We start from the raw sequence: 17,583 nt of genomic DNA, 5'->3' as shown, positions 1-17,583 counted from the left end.
CTACTCTTTCACAAAACAGAAAGAAGTCCCTGCCTTTCTCAGCCTGCTCCTTCTCTCCTTACATTGAATTATTTACAGGTCCTCATATGCCTGCTGTTTTGAAATGCCATCTCGTGGTGTTTAAAATACCTTTTCTGCTTCTCTGTGTAGCATCAGCAGTTTTGTGACTCAGTACAAACTGAATCATTTCCATGATTTCTTTTACATATAATTTATTTACCCATTGCCTTCTGTGACCTTCATCTGTGTCCTCGTTATGCTCAATATCTATCTGTCTGTCTATCTATCTATCTATCTATCTATCTATCTATCTATCTATCTATCTGTCTTTAATTATATATGAATTACTGGCCTATCATTTGGTAGTTGGTTCACTGTCCATCTGAGGCTCTGGACTGTGAATTCTTTGTTTCTGGATCACTAAAGCGGGACAAAATTCCTAGTAGAGAAGAGTTGCTAAACTTACTTGGACAGAAGAAAGGGGAAGAAACCCTTTTCCTCCTGGCACCATTCACAAATGCCTGCAACAGCCAAAGCCAGGAGCTGGAAATGAAAGCCATGAGCTGGAGTCAGGAATCAAACTCAATCATTAGATATGGGACTTGGACATCTTAACTGCTTGGTTAAATGTCAAAATCTACTACCAAATACCTTTTGCAAGGCTAAAGTTATCAATAATTCTTTGGACATATCTAATGTTTAACAAATATCTAATACTCAGCTTGCAGAGTCATCTGCTGCTCACACTGGAACTCCTGGAGCTCCTGCAGCACTGTTCTCACTACATGTCAGTCTGCACTGTGGATATCATTGACTCTTTATCCCAACAGGAAGACATACATTTTCATACCAACTATTTTAGAAAAATGTATTCAAAAAAATCAGATTATTTTAGAAAAAACATGAGTGCATGCACACAAAAGCAAATATTTCTGTTATTAGACAATCAATGTGTGGAGACCACTGCTTTAGTATAAACTTCATGAGGGTGTTAAAGTGTCGTGGTGCTGTTCTCAGAGGTGTGGGTCATGATCTCATGTAGTCTGTTTTTTGTTAAACAGCAACAAATTCAGAAAGTGTAATTCCCACAACTTTAGAACCTGTAGTAAATGTTTATTGCCTTACCTCACACATTTTTTGTGTGTGAGGCCTTCTGACCAAGATTTCTTGGCTCATGTTTCCTCCAGGCTAATTCTGGGCTTCCATTCTTGCCTCCTACAGGCCTAGGCATCTGTTACCCACAGAGTGCATTTTCTGAAATGCAAATATGCCTGTGGTACTCCATACCCAAAACTATTCAGTTGTTTTGCCTCCCCTTTAGTGGACTTCGAAAGAGAATTTCAGAAAATGAGTGCCTTAAAAATTGTGTGTACTTGGATTTCAGATGTGAAACTCCAAAGAAGTAGGGCAGTGTAGTAGGACGATGCTAGACATTCCTCGCTGTTTGTACTGATCACGCCACCTCACATGCAGGGTGAGGGGCATTCATAGACAGGGGATAAAGCCCCACCTCCCTGTCAGGAAGAATGACATTTATCTGCCACTCCCAGTTTCACTTACTAGCTGTGAGACTTTGTGTTCCCCAAGTGTTTGAGCCTCCTCTGTTTCAGTTTAAATGGGAACAACCACACCAATGTTGCAGCACTAGTCAAAGTATTAGACATAAGATTAGGTCAATTGGCATGCAAGATGAGACACTATGAAATAATTTCTCAGGCCTGCATGATAGCTTAGTGGCTAAAGTCCTGGTCTTGTATGCGTCAGTATCGCATATGGGCGCCGGTTCTAATCCCAGCAGCCCTGCTTCCCGTCTAGCTCCCTGCAGAAAAGCAGGGAAAGCAGTCAAGGACAGTTCAAAGTTTTGGGACCCTGCACCCCAGTGGGAGACCCGGAGGAGGCTCCTGGCTTCGGATTGGCTTAGCTAAAGCCATTGCCCCCGCTTGGGGAGTGAACCATCGGACAGAAGATCTTCCTCTCTGTCTCTCCTCTCTGTACATCTGCCTTTCCAATAAAAAGAAATAAATCTTTTTTTAAAGAAATAATTTCTCCAAGATATGACACATAAACTCAGAATGTCTCAAACTAGGAGACATAATAACTATAATTGAGGAGAGATATTCAAAGCATTTCATAGCAGATAACATACAGCTGAAAATTAGTCATTTTTAATTCTGTTGTTGATCAGAGTTCCTCCCCTACTCTGCTAAAGGCTCTGGATGTTGTTAACATACAAGCCATACAGATGGTATTCTTGATATACTTTCCCACCAGAGGCTGGGTGTTTGTTTACAATGGCGCCTTCCTCTTTGAATCCTGTGTATTGTCAGCCTGTCTATTTGCCCGTTCTACCCCTCCATCCCAGCTGTAGCAAGAGTACAAACGAGGCCCACATCCAATATCCTTTTAAAAATTGAGACCTATAAGATGGTGCTTCAAAAATTCATAAAAATATGGAATTAAAATATTTACTTTGGTACCAAAAATGTGGAAATTTATACATAGTTTTTTCCATAATGTCCGTTGCCCATGAACTTTTTTGAGTTCATTTTTCAAGTCAACAAACTAAGGAGTATATCTAGTATGACAGGCTCAAATTTAAGTTTCAAAGAAGTTCTGGAGTTTCACAAAGTATTGAGGTGAGGTAGAGCTGATCCTGGGCCCCTGACCAGAGCTAGACCTTCTTATTGTCCCTCTCTTGTTTGCATTCATAGGAGCACCACTTGCAAACGTATGGGCAACCCAGCCTGAACATGTTGAAGAGCTAGTCATCTACCCAAACCTTCCCTAGCTGAACTCATGGGGTCACATTAGCTCTCTATTGTTACTATAACAAATTATTACAAAGCTCAATTGCTTGAAACAACACAAATATATTCGATAGTCTTATATTACTCTTACAACAATAAAAGCAAGGTGTTGGCATTTCTGTTTCCTCAGAAGACTCTAGTAAGAATTGATTTCCTTGCCTGTTCTAGCTTTTACATCTGCATTCCTCCGACCATAGCCTCTTCTCTATCTTGAGAACTGAGAGTCCAGTATTTCTCTCCTTTCTGACCTTCTGCCTCTCTCTCTTGTCTCTGTGATTGCATCAAGCCAACTTGACTATCCCAGGATAGTCTCCCCATTAGAAGAGCCTTAACTCAATCAGAACCACAACTTTCCTTTTCCTGTATAAAGTAGCAATTATAGGTCCTAGATTAAGGTGTGGATTTATGTAAGGGAGGGGGATGTTATTCAGTTTATCAAAGGCTGTACACACCAATGACAAAGAAGTCAGAGATAGGACTGGAAACACACTCGGTGACACTAGACAGGGATTCTGGATAAGTGAGTGCTTGGTACGTATTTTAAAGTCAGGTCGCTTTAGGATCATGCATGCCCTTGATGATTTAGGGATCCTGTGCCTAGCCAAGCCAAAGGAAATCACTCTACTGCTCAGAACTAAATATGGGACATTTTCTAGGCAGAGGCCTTAAGGACAGTATAGCTCCTCCCTCTGCTACCCTGGCAATTTGTATATATTCCCCTTTGTTTGAGTTTATCGTGCAAGATTCTACCAGGGGAGAGCACGTTAACAAGTTCATTTACTCTTTTTAAAGCTCTTTTTCTCTTACTGCATCCCTGCCTTTTACTTGTCAAGGAAGAATGCCATTCCACACCCACGCATTGTTTTTAACCATCTTCTGTGGCTTTCCCTTCCTTTGAATCTCTAATTCCATCCTTCCGCCACCTCGTCAGTGTTCTTTAAATACACAGCCTTCACCTGATTGCTGTGTTTTTAAAATATGCTATCCAGCTAGCAAGTTATTCCTGAATTCTACAACGCTGCTAACTCCTTCCTCTTAACAATATTCCTCCATATTTGAAACATGAAGATTTTCTTTATAGTTGGATTTAAACATGACTTTAGTTGTTCTACTTATAAGTGCTGCCTTTATATTTTGTTGGATCTTGGCCATTTTGAGTGTGTTTCCATACAATGAAGGATTTACTTCATATTTCAGAAAAACTACTTTTATTCTCTTATTAATGTTTTAAAATCCTTGAGCTCTCACCCATGTTTCTCAATCTTGCATGGTAAATTTGAGAGACTAATCACTTATGCTTAAGACTCTGGCATGGTTTGGAAGAATTATATTACAGTTTAAGAGTTTATGACTTGTTTCACAGGTTTTCTTTTTTATAAAAACCTGTGGGAATTTTTTCCATAATAAGTTATCACATTCATATATATCTAATAAAAGCAAAGACTGATCACTTAACCTTAGTGTTAAACTCATGTTATAAAATTCCAAAGAATTTTTGTCTATGACTTCATAATAACGTTTTAGCATTATAATGGCCTGCCATCCATAGGGTTCATGTATCTGTCTAATTTTTCTGTTATGTCCTACCTGTCAGTGGAAGCATTTTTAAAAAATGAATAAGTGAATAAATATGAAAGTAAATGATACAATTTCGGCATGACTTAAAAATAACAAAGATACCTAGCATAAATCATGTTACTTGAGTTAAGACATCCAAATTTGTACTTGCACATTTTCAGTTGAAGTTATCATTTCTCTGAGACTTTTCTAGTGTGAATATTAATGCACATCCCTAAGGATGCTAACCAACCTGTGCATTCGAGATAATGGTAGTCTGTTTAAATAATTTATGATTAATAAACACAGATGACATTAGTATATGAATACTACTTTAGGTACATACTATACACAGTGAGGATTCTATAGATGATCAAATTATATGGATAATAAAATCCTTAAATACAGTAAAGAACTTATATTTATTACATAATATATTTATATTATATATACATTGTTTTGTATATAATATAAGTAAGCATATTTTATATATGTATAATTAAAAAGGGGTTGAGTGAGGAAAAATGCAAATTTCTGGCAATGAATGAAGATAGAAAATTAAAAGAATATTCCTTCCCTATGTCTTTGAGCTCATTCCTTTAGGAATCTTGTGTGAGTATTCAATCTTCCCAATTTTACCTGGTTTCACTATGGTAAATATGTGAGTCATCTGTCCTGTATGAGAGTGTGTCATACAGCTTCAGCATTTCAAAGGTTTACTTTATAGCATTCTCTTTTCCTGTTATATTCTTGCCTGGTTTAAATTTTACACAGTTGATAATGTCATCTTTTTTTTTTTATTTTTTGTCCTCAGAATGGCTTTACTCCTTTATATATGGCTGCCCAAGAGAACCACATTGATGTTGTAAAGTATTTGCTGGAAAATGGAGCTAATCAGAGTACTGCTACAGAGGTAAGACTGTGAGATGTAGTCACTCAAATTCTTTGACCTTATTGTCCATTTTCTTAATACTCATCTGTAAATAATCTGTACTACCTTGTCTGAAATATGATGAGGTTGTTCACATGACTTTTATAAACCTTAGTAGTGACCAAGAACCAATAAACTTTTGCTTTGTATGTTTAGTTCCATGAGTATGTGCCTTCATTTTAGATTCATGTCAATTTATTCTTATATGAAATCATGTTTCCATCCCTTTGCTATATTCTAGACTCCAGGAGCTTTGCAACATTCTAATATTATGTTATAATTAAATTTTCCAATTTCTTTTAATTAACATTTGTTAGAATCTAATGCTATTTCAAAGGAACACGTTTCTAACCATTAGAAAAAATTCAAAAGCATTTGTTCAGTTTCAGGAGGGCTATTTTAGTGCAAAAACCTGTTCATAAAGAGGCATGAGCTGTGATATGTGATGGTGTGACTACAATTTCAGCAACAACTGAATAGAATGTTCACAATCACTCCAGCTTCAAAGGCTTTGAAACATCTTGAAGGAGTTGGTGTACACAGGGACTCATGTGGTATTACTTCCTGCCCTGTGCATGTCTGTCTAATACAAACTTGGTTTGTACAAGGGTATTTTTTTCAGTTGTTTGAGAATGGGATTAGGTCAGTGGTATTTAGTATCAGTCATATTTTAGTGCAAAAGCAGTTTGAAATCTCTGTATTTTTTTTTCTTAATACACATTTCCAAGAACTTGTTGAAGACTGCTCCTGTTTTTCTTGTCATTATTCCAGAGGCAGATCTACAAATAGTGTTGTGATGGGTCATGGCAATGATTTTTAAGGAACTCTCTGCCATCCCTTGCACTAGTGGAAAATGTTGGAGGGTGGTCCTATGAAAAGCTTTGAAGTGAGAGATACTGGAGAGGAGTGAATGTGAGCTCTGTTGAGTCATACCCCTCCTTTCCTCCTCCAACCAAGATTCAGTCCTCCCCTTTCATTCTCTGTAACCCCACCAATAAAACTGCTCAACTCCTGGCCAGGGTGAAAGATGGCTAGGTGATGCATGTGACCCACAAGCAGCCTGTGAATTTTTGATGTTTATTGTGACTTCCTTTATGGATAATGAAACCTTTAGTTGGAATAAGCATAACTCCCTTCTCTGATCCATCAGAAGGAGAGGTCATCAAAGCCCATTCAGTCTGTACTCCATGCCTTGTGAGATAACTCTTCATGAAGTCACTCGCAGTAGTGTTTCAACAGTTATTCTCATTTGTTTGAGGAAAATGGCAAGAAATTATTATTAATGAGACAGCATGTCCTGCTAATAACTGGAGAAAACATTTGCTCAGTACAGAATGAAAGATTTTTATGTTCTATATTTGACACTCACAGATTTCACACACTTGCCACAATGTGATTTTTATGATTTGGGCTTTTTTTTTTCTCCACGAGAGACTAATTCTGTCCATGAGTAGCATGTCAGTATGTGCAGACACATCTTGAGTAACAATATGAGACTGAGTCTTTGCACCTGGACCCTTGAGGGTTATACCATAATAAGCAATCCTATAGATTGTTTATTCCCTTGCCAGCAGGATGATGTACCAAGTCAAACTTCCACACTGCATTTCTTTTATTCAGCAAACAGGCCATATTTTTGGTTATGGCTTAGGGTGACACAGCTCACTGGCATTCTCAACTGTTGCACAGCTCCTTGGACTGAATCTCTAAAGTACTTCAGTCACTTAGGTACATTGCATTGGTGCAGGCTATGTTACTCTGCCATCCTCAGAACATTAAAACTGCCTGACTGCTACAAAGCCAAAGCTTTGACAAATGAATCGGGGTTAGGATTAGTGCTAGTGTTTGGGGTTTAGGGCTTAGGAGTTGATGTAGGGGTTGATTCTTTTACATCACTTAGTACAAAAATTTTTTTATCTAAGTGATATAACAAAATTTGACTATAGTGTGCAGAATTATTGATTAGTCTAATATTTCAAAAAGTGTTAGATTAAATATATATGTTTAAAATTCTTAAAATAGGGGTGGTAACATGTATTCCATCGGATTAGACAGGCAAATCTGTTGGTTGTTTTATTTGTTTAAATATCATTTAAATAGTTATGTTTAATTTTCCCCAATTGAGTGTATATTGACTTAATTAAAACCTCACCACTGGCCTTAAGAGTTATGAAGAAATGCATATGTACACATGTGTTTTAAGTGTGCTACTTTGAAAAATAATAATAGTAACAGTAACATATTTCCAGTGCTATGTAGTTGATTGTCATTTGATGGTCTAGATTGTATTGCTACAATATCTTCTAGTAATCTCTTGAACACTTATGTGCATGTATCATAAGAACGGTCCTACCTTGAACTGATTGGTCTCCCTAAATTGTAACAGCTAATTACTAATCAAGGCATTCTGCCCACTTGAAAATTAGATCATATGGGATCACGCAATATGGCAATAAGAATCATGTCTGAGAAGATATATTTAAAGTTATATCTTATAACTATAGTAATTGGCATTGGTCAATTAATGATTGAAAATGAAGTATTCAACTTTATTTTGGGTTTCACGTTCATAGAGTTAATTAAGTGATATAACAAAATTTGACTATAGTGTGCTTGAGTATATAAGTATATAAGAATTTAAATATATAAGGTCCTTTCAAATATACAGCCTTCTAGCATCAATTATAGATTAGAAGAAAATCCACATGGAAGCCATCCAAAATTACATTTCTGAAAGGACTTCTTTGTTTCTTCATTACCATTTCTATATTTTTTTATTTATCTATTTTTCTTCCTTCTTGAATAATATTGCCAAAATTGGAGTTTAAAACTTTCAAGTAAGGGTCTTTTCTGCCAGCAAATTCCTCATCTCTAAGCAAAAAACACAAAGCACACATTTTTTAATGGCTAAGATATGCAATCAACACAAGATGTCCATCAAGTGATAGCTAAATAAAAAAAATTGTGATGTGTAATGGAATACTAACAATCAAATACTACTCAGCCATCAAAAGGGTAAAATGCTGTCATTTGCAACAAAATAGTTGCTGTTGGAGACCACTTCGCTTAGGGAAATAAGCCAGTCCCTGAAAGACAATTGTTTTGCCTTATTTGTGGTAATATGTAGAGTACAAAAACCGTGCGATATATGTAAGCAAAGTTAGCATTTTTAGATTTGATGACTGGTTATTGTTCTTGTCTATACTCTTGAGGAACAGTGGTTTTTCTTCTACATACTACTTGAAGTCTTTATTTAATGGAGTGCTTTTTTATATTTGTGATTATAAAGTAAATTAAAGTATATCATTGTAGACATATTTTTTTAAAGATTTATTTTATTTTTATTGGAAAGTCAGATATACAGAGAGGAGAGACAGAGAGGAAGAAATTCTGTCTGATGATTCACTCCCCAGGCGGCCACAATGGCTGGAGCTGAGCCAATCCAATGCCAGGAGCCTATTCTGGGTCTCCCATTTGGGTGCAGCATCCCAAAGCTTTGGGCCATCCTCCACTGCGTTCCTGGGCAACAGGCAAGGAGCTGGAACGGAAGTGGGGCTGCCGGGATTAGAACCGGCGCCCATATGGGATCCTGGGTGTGCAAGGCAAGGAACTTAACCACTGCGCCATCACGCTGGGCCCCATTGTAGACATTTTTAAAAAGTAAGAAAAGAATCAAAAGAGATGGAGGTAGTGAAGAAGGGAGAGAGTATAAAGCAAGAAATATTATTAAGCTCTTAAAACTATGTATGTAAAATATTTGGAATTTGTTTCCTTTATATAAATATTTTTTTTAAATAAGGTGCACACTTTTAATATGAATTATCACAATGTTGTGGGCAATACAAATTAAATAGGTAAATGATGAGTCTATATTTCACTCATTCACAGAGTATTTGCTGCTAAACAAATTTATAAGTTTAAGCTAAATTTTGTTTTAAAAAATACATGCTTTACTGTTTCATTCAGTTATTTGTTTAAAATTCTAACCTTATGAAAAGGAAAAAAAAGTCATGTAGTACAGTCACAGCACAAATAACTTGAGGAAAATTAATTTTACTTAAAAGTCTACATTTACCTTTAAAAATTTCTGTTGTTGAAAGCAAAGTTGTTTCAATACATTACCACTATCTCTAGAAAGTAATCTTCAAATCTTGTCATCATTTCTTTATGCAGAGAAATTTCTAGTTGTGAGACTTGTTTCTATATATTTTCAAATTAGTAGAAGTTTTTTCTTAGAATCTAGAGTGTATAAGCATTTATACTCTTGTAATCACATGTCACCTTTCTGGGAACAAAATACTAAAACAAAATACTAAAGCAAGGATGTCCAACTTTGCTATTATGATTATCTATTTGACCCTAAGAGTCTTCTTTTCATTACCCAGTGATTTTACCTCCTTCTTAATTTCAGAATTGACAAGTTGGTGGTTTCATATTACCAAGCACATGTAATTTCATATCTAAATGATCTAAGCAATATAAAAGTTGGCTATTATGTACAGAATTTATTGCTAGCATAATATTGCAGGGATTTTTTTTAGGCCATTATTTGCTCCAAACTTCCAAAATTGAGTGTTGATGGATCACTTTATCTACCATGATTTTATATCTCCTAATCTGTTTAGAACTTTGCCTGGAAAAAGTATATTTTATGTCCCTGACTTGGCTGCTTTGTTTTTTTGTTTAGGTTTGGTTTCCATGCTTTATGCCTTCGTGTTTGTTTCCATAACATTAGTGGACAATGCTTCGGATTGGTCCTAATCTTTATTTTCTCATTTTAAGCATGTATTTGAGGCACTGACTACGTGTAATATGTTTCATTAGGATGTTTTTCAAAATGTGTAGAGTAGAAATTAGGAAACGAATTGGCTTAAATTTGTGTACAGTATTGTAAATGCCGAAAATATATTGTGCTTCTGATTTGCAAGATCATGTTTTACCCTTTTGACTCTCTTGCTCACTATTGTAAAAATGAGTGGTGTCATTACATGGAAGGAATTTCCAAATATCCAAAAGCTAACAGATTTTCTTGCTCCGTGTGTTCCAGGATGGCTTTACTCCTCTCGCTGTGGCACTCCAGCAAGGACATAACCAGGCGGTGGCCATTCTATTGGAGAATGACACCAAGGGGAAAGTCAGGCTGCCAGCCCTGCATATTGCAGCGAGGAAAGATGACACCAAATCTGCCGCACTCCTGCTTCAGAACGATCACAATGCTGACGTGCAATCCAAGGTAAAAGCTGAACACGTCTGAGGGAAGCAGCTCTCCAGCAGCCAGAGGCCGCCCGGGCAATGAATAAGAAGTAGGCCTTGGTGATAATGCAAATTTACTTCTGGTTATGAAAAGAGATAAATGATTTTCCAGCGGTATTTCAGAAAGAAGGGGACTTCTATTGGGTACAGTAAACAAAAAATAAACAAATAATAAATAAATAAATTTCAAGATAATCTGCTTTTAAAACAGGGTTCGAAATTTTAGAAATCTATTTCCTTCTTTTATTTATAGTCAGAAGAAAAAGAATTAGAAAGCAAAAATGATTCCTGCAGTGTTTGGGGACCTCTTTTCTTGGTAGATTGCGTTTTGCATGTTGGAATAGCATACCCAGCTGCTGTGAACATATTGGCTGTTTCCTTAATTTTGTAATTGTGTTCCCTCTTTTTCTCACCCAACACTGCTTCAGATGATGGTGAATAGGACAACCGAGGTACAGTATTGTGATTATGCCAAAGTTTACCTCTATTTTTAAAATTTATTTTTAGCTTCCATTCCATAAGAATGAATGCTCACTAATTCATACTAATGATTAAAATTCCATTAATGGGAAATTAAGGTGGAATTTTTTTTCATAATTAAGAAATGTTTGATAATTCAAATGCATTTGATGTAACATGTATTTGAAGTTATTTAACTGATAAAATTATGTAATGTATTAGTTTTAAATGAAATTTTTCCTTAATATATGTTCCAATGAATGAACTTTTTGCAAAAGGATATTTTATTTTCTTACTCAGCATTCTCAGAATATAGTTAGGAGAAAAAAACAGGATGATTTTTGTGTCACCATATTTTATCTTTTTATCTAATCATACTTGCCCTTTTGTTTTCCTTTCTGAATTTTTTCTTTACCATGCTGTATTGCATCAGTGCATTTAGTGTGCATAAACGAGGCTATTGTTTTTTCTGTTAAGTCTTAAAGTACTTTTCATGAGATCATTTGTTTTTCACATACTAAAGTAGGTCACATCAATCCAGAAAAGCATTAAGTTCAGAAGCCTCTCAGCAGGGCGTGTGTGTGTGTGTGTGTGTGTGTGTGTGTGTGTGTGTGTGTGTGTGTCTGTGTGTGTGCGTGCACGTGAACACATAATTTCTCTTTGATGATTGTTATAGGGAAGCACTGATATAAACACTGTTCAAAATCTGCAATAGAAACTTAGTCTACCTTCAAAGGCCCGTGATTAGGTAGGATGCTTGGCTTGCCCAGGCTTTCTTTAAACTTGCATCTCATTCGATCAGGCTGCTGTGGTCTTGGGCAAGTTGTGGACCTTTGGACATTCACACTGGAGGTTTTTTTTGCAAGAATCACGTTTCTAAAGCTGCTCACTTATTTAGTAGTTCATCTACCTATTACAATGTCCAGATGTTATTCATAGTATTTCTTTTGCCCTTTATATGTGCGTGAAATCCAGGTTAGAGAGAGAGGGGAAAAAAAGGGCTTTGTGAAATTTCTTAACTAAAATTATAATCATTGATCTTAATTATTCATTTTAACACTTTTAATCTGTAGGTGTTCTTAAGTGATTAAGATAATTTTGGAAGAAAATATTATTGGCTGCACATATTATAAAAACAGAAGTTTGGGTGGAAAACTAATGAGTATTAAATATTCCTTTGACAAGAAAAGAGTAGTAAAGAAGGTTCCTCCCCCTGTCTCCCACCTCCATGTTAACCAGGGGACAATTCTTTACAGAGGGCATGCAGACGGAAGCATTATCTGAGATGACCAATGAGGCTGTCAGACAATAATTTAATTTGTGTTTGCAAATATGAAAAATAATATTACTATATTTGATTTGAAAATAACTCAGCAGGAGTAATCATGTTTTCCTAAAATTAAATTTGTTACTTGAATAATACACATGGATTCAAGCTGTGTCTGGGTGACAGGAAATTTCAAGATGAAAATGAAAAAAAAATCAGTTAATTATTTCCTAAAATATAAAAATTTGGGATTTTATAAAATAATTACTAGTTTATGGACTCATCTTCCTTTCATTTCAACATGAATGGTTGGTAGCATGTAGATGCAAAATAACAATAGCTTGCACCCGGTGTGGTAGCCTAGTAGCCAGTCCTTGCTTTGCATTTGCCAGAATCCCATGTGGGCACTGGGTCATGTCCCAGCTGCTATACTTCCCATCCAGCTCCTTACTTATGGCCTAAGAAAGCAGCAGAAGATGGCCTAAAGCCTTGGGACCCTATGCGTGTGCAGTCACGCTGGAGGAAGCTCCTGGCTCTGGCTCCTATATCGAATTAACTCAGCTCCTGCCATTGTGGCCATTTGGGGAGTGAACCAGTGAATAGAAGATCTGTCTCTCTGTCGCTTCTTCTCTCTGTACATCTGATCTGCCTTTCCAATATAAATAAATCTTTTTTTTTTTTTGTAAAAAGAAAGATTTATGGAGAGAGGAAAGAAATAGAGGAAGAAATTATGTCCATTGGTTCCTTTGCTAAAGGCTACAATGATAAGAGCATTCCAAAGCCAGGAGCTACTTTCAGATCTCTCACATGGGGGTAGGGACCAAATACCTTGAGACATGCTGTGCTGCTTTCCCAGGCCATAAACAAGGAAGTGGGTGGAAGTCGAGCAGCTGGGCACGAACTGGCAGGCGTATAGGATGCTGGCGCTTGCAGACTGGGGAGCAACTAGTTGAGCTATCATTCCAGCCCCTCTAGAAAATATTCCTTAAAAAACAATCTGTGCCTATGAAACTGTGTCACATAATGCAATATGTGATTAATTAAATAAAAAAAACCAAAAATACAATCTGATATACATGATAATTAATTTCAAGTATAAGAGAATAATAATAGAAAATAATCTGAAAATCAAAGGATGTGACAGTCAATTGATATTCTTTTTCCCCATAATCTCTTATTAAGTAATAAAAAGTATGGAGAACAAGGGGACTTATTTGATAATCTTAAGGGTGCATAAAGTTCATGGAAAATTAAATTAGATAATAAGTTCACTTGGAGCAGATGTTCTATTTAGTAGTTAAAACTCCAGTACCCACATTGTAGTGTCTGTGTTCTGTGTCTGACTTAAGCTCCCAGCTCTGGCTTCCTACTCATGCAAATTTTGGGAGGCAACAGTGGTGGCAGGATGGTTGGATTTCTTCCTTCTTTTTAGGAGTCCTGAGCTAAGTTCCTGACCCTTGACTCCAGCCTGGCTCCAGCCTGGCACAATCCTGGCCTTTTGAAAATATTAAGGAATGTACCAGTGGGCTTTTTGAATACCCCAAGCTTTAGTAAATTTAATATATTTCTATTGTAAAAATGGTAAAAATTTCTATGAGAAAAATAAATGAAATATACTGTTTTCATTAAAACATTTTAAATTCATTTTTAAAAATTTTGAGAGTAACAATTCTTGATTTATCATATAAATGATTTAATCTAATCTGCTCATGTATTATTTTATTATTTAGATTTGATTTGATTAATATTGAATTAAGTTGCACATTTTCTTTATTTTATATTCTTACTGATATTGATAACAAGTACCTTGTTTAATTTGGGGGTTATAGTCCTTTTTTTTGTAACGGCAAAGTCCTAAGTCATGAAAGAGGATAGAAATTTTACGATTATAAAATGTGTAGAATAATCTATAAGAATTTTTCAACATATTTTCCTGGTTTGTAAGATGTGATATTAATCAGTGCTTTTTTTGTTTTAAATAAAACAGATAAAACAAAAAGCTAACTTTTAATCTTTTCCTAAAAACATTTGTAATATTAGTGTGGTTAATCCTAAGGGTGGAATCTCATGTTATTTAATTATATTTTGATTTTCTTTAATATACTAAACTTACTCAAGAAACATGACTTCTGCAAACCAAAAAATATATTGAATGGATAAGTTAATTAAAAATAATGTTGCCAAGTGTGTAGGATATTTATTTGCCTTGGTATATGATCAGTTATTTTCTGCTTTATGACACTAAAATTTACATTCTAATCAAGGCACTATTATCTGAATTGTGCAGTACCTGCATGAGGTGGAACTTTACTAGGTGATGTGGCTTAGTGAACTATGCAGAATGGAAATGCTTGACTGAGACTCATCTTTTTCTCTGTAGAGTGGTTTTACCCCTTTGCACATAGCTGCACACTACGGCAATGTCAATGTGGCGACTCTGCTTCTAAACCGAGGAGCAGCTGTGGACTTCACTGCCAGGGTATGGACTTAACTAATTTCCTACTGGGGATCACTATATGTGGATATTTTAATAAAATAAAATTGAGTTTCAGGGGTTTTCTTAGAGCTTTTATTTCTCTTTTCTTTTCCTGGCCCTGTGCTTTTTCCTATCAGGTAGTGAAAAGTAAGAAATGTTGTAAACGCACAGGCCCACAAGTAACTATAGTTAAGGAGACTGTTAATTCTGCCGTCCTGTTGAAGCTATTTCCCAAGACCATGCCAAGAAAAATGAATGTGCAATTTCAAGTAGATAAACAATATAACCATTAAAACATCAAATGCAAAATATTTAAGTAGTAGTGTGTCTTAGGATGATTATAGGGTACACAATTTGACTGAGACTCTTTAATGAATTAGAAATATGACTATTTAAAGAATCTTACAAAAGTAGCATGCAAGACATCATGTGGGAGTTATATGTTTAATGGTATGTTCATATTGGGAAATATTACTTACATGCTAATGATAAAAATCAATGTATTTAGTGTAAATCAGAGTGATATTTGAGTACCTAAACAACATAAAAAATCGCAAATGTTTTTCTCAATAATGACATACGATAGCAAATAAGATTGGTATAACTAGTACGTACAATGTTTCTGCCCTTTATCATCTTTATTGAAAATATGTTGGGCTGCTTTCTTTCTTATTACTGAATTATTTACTAAAGATGTTTTTAAGCATCACTTTTTCATTGAATATTACTATGTTTGTTCATATCCTACTTTTAAGCACAGAAAACCTGAAGATATTAGATTTTTAAGCGCATAGATGTAAGAGAAAGAAAAACTTAATGCTTGGACTATCTCTTAGATTTTGAAATTTTGCTTGAGTTGTGCAAAAACACTTCCTTTGCCTCTTGACTATGACGTGACACTCCATATATAAATTGGCGTTACTAACTTATTTATGCAATTACATTCCTTGTTTTTTTCATTCTCTAGCTATATAAGGCTTTGTGGCCTTGAATAGTTCTTTGTTCCTTAAAATTCAAGGACACTGAGACCATAAAAATGTGGTCAGATTACTGCATAGATCATAATCACTTCTGTACTCGTAAGCATGCCCTGTCACACACCCAGACTGCTCCTGTTTGGTCTTTCCTTGTAGAATGGAATCACTCCTCTGCATGTGGCTTCCAAGAGGGGAAACACAAACATGGTGAAGCTCCTGTTGGACCGAGGTGGTCAGATTGATGCCAAAACTAGGGTGAGTGTATTTTTTCAGTTGCTTGCTATTGTTATTCTTTTTAACCTCTTAGGAAGTAGCTACATTGAGTAATCATAGACAGTGTTTTCAAGTAAATTCCTAATTTTGGATTGAATAGATTTAAATCTCATGAAGTATTTAGAAGTTTCAAATCTTAAATGTGACATTAATAGTTGAACATGGGTGCTCAGGCAAACCAAATACTAATACATAATTTGATGGATTTTCACATGTGTGCTTACTGATTTTCTAGAGACAACGATTAAAATTGGACTTGTACATCACTCTTGATTTGTTAGCAATATAAAAAACCTAAACTTATTGTATTACAAGGTTATGAGATTATGGCTTTTATGTAAAATATTTTAAATACATGTTAAAAATCTTGTGTTTTGAGCCCAGTGTGGTGGCCTAGCAGCTAAAGTCCTCGCCTTGAATGCACCGGGATCCCATATGGGCACCAGTTGTAATCCTGGCAGCCCAGCTTCCCATCCAGCTCTCTGCTTGTGGCCTGGGAAAGCAGTAGAGGATGGCCCAAAGCTTTGGGACCCTGCACCCATGTGGGAGACCAGGAAAAGCTCCTGGCTCCTGGCTTCAGATCGGTGCAGTACCGGCTGTTGTGGTCACTTGGGGGGTGAACCATCAGAGGGAAGATCTTTCTCTCTGTGTCTCCTTCTCTTTGTATATCTGACTTCGCAATAAAAATAAATAAATCTTTTTAAAAATCGTGTGTTTCTAACTATTTGATTCCTAGCACAGTTTTTGTTTGAAAGCTTATGGTACCCTGAACTTGCCTGGAAATGTGTTGTTACATTATGGAAACTTAGCCGGAGGTTTGGTATATTATATATTTATTCATCCCATTTGGTAGAAGTGCTATCCTTCATTCATTTCAAACTTGATAGATACTGTTCCGAGGTTTTAATGTATTCTGAATGAATAGATAATAGGAAAATAATGTGGTCAAAGGTGTAAACTCTGAATGCAAACTGCCTGATTTGAAATTTTACTTTTATCATTTAGCAAGCTATGTTGTGTTGGCAACTAACTTACCTTCTTTGAACTTGGACCTATAATAGTACCTACTTCAATGTTAGATGTGAATTAGCTCTTAGCTGTATTACTTACTTCTTTTTTAAAAGGTAGATGGAGTAAATTTACAGCAGCTCATAGATTTTCTTTTTTTAGATTTTTTCCACAATACAGTTTTGTGAGTATAGAAGTTCTCCCTCCACCTCCTCTTCCACCTCACCCCCAAGATTTTTTTATATTATTGACATATTTAAATCAATGTGTAAGTGTATAATTAATCAGTTTAAGTGTATAATTAACAGTTCAGTTTATTTAAAGGTTTGTGTATTTGAGCCCAGCACGATAGCCTTGTGGCAAAATACTTACCTTGCGTTTGCTGGGTGTCAGTTTGTGTCCCGGCTGTTCCATTTCTTAATCAGGTCCCCATGCCTGTGTCCTGGTAAAGCATTGAGGATGGCCCAAATCCTTGAGACCGAACAACTACATGGGAAACCTGGAAAAAGCTCCTGGCTCCTGACTTTGGATCAACTCAGCTCTGGCTGTTGTGGTCTCTTGAGGAGTGAACCAGC

At 35.9% G+C, this 17,583-nt stretch overlaps 1 protein-coding gene across 7 annotated transcripts in view; it reads left to right on the top strand.

Annotated features, from left to right (window-relative positions):
- Positions 1–17,583, top strand: part of ANK2 (ankyrin 2) — a 306,741-nt gene that overhangs the window by 162,434 nt on the left and 126,724 nt on the right. For 6 of the 7 annotated variants that reach the window (XM_040966586.1, XM_040966588.1, XM_040966592.1 and 3 more), the window contains exons 5-9: positions 5,179–5,277; positions 10,343–10,528; positions 10,977–11,000; positions 14,655–14,753; positions 15,884–15,982. In XM_040966586.1, the coding sequence (XP_040822520.1) occupies positions 5,179–5,277; positions 10,343–10,528; positions 10,977–11,000; positions 14,655–14,753; positions 15,884–15,982 (507 nt within the window). The remainder of the gene's footprint in view (positions 1–5,178; positions 5,278–10,342; positions 10,529–10,976; positions 11,001–14,654; positions 14,754–15,883; positions 15,983–17,583) is intronic. The other variant, XM_040966587.1, reaches the window with a different exon arrangement.

The sequence above is a fragment of the Ochotona curzoniae genome, unplaced genomic scaffold (genome assembly GCF_017591425.1).
Source record: "Ochotona curzoniae isolate NIBS_2020 unplaced genomic scaffold, NIBS_Ocur_1.0 scaffold_4506, whole genome shotgun sequence".
Classification (NCBI taxonomy): Eukaryota; Metazoa; Chordata; class Mammalia; order Lagomorpha; family Ochotonidae; genus Ochotona; species Ochotona curzoniae.
The sequence above is the reverse complement of the archived record's forward strand: the minus strand, read 5'-3'. Positions and strand labels throughout refer to the sequence as shown.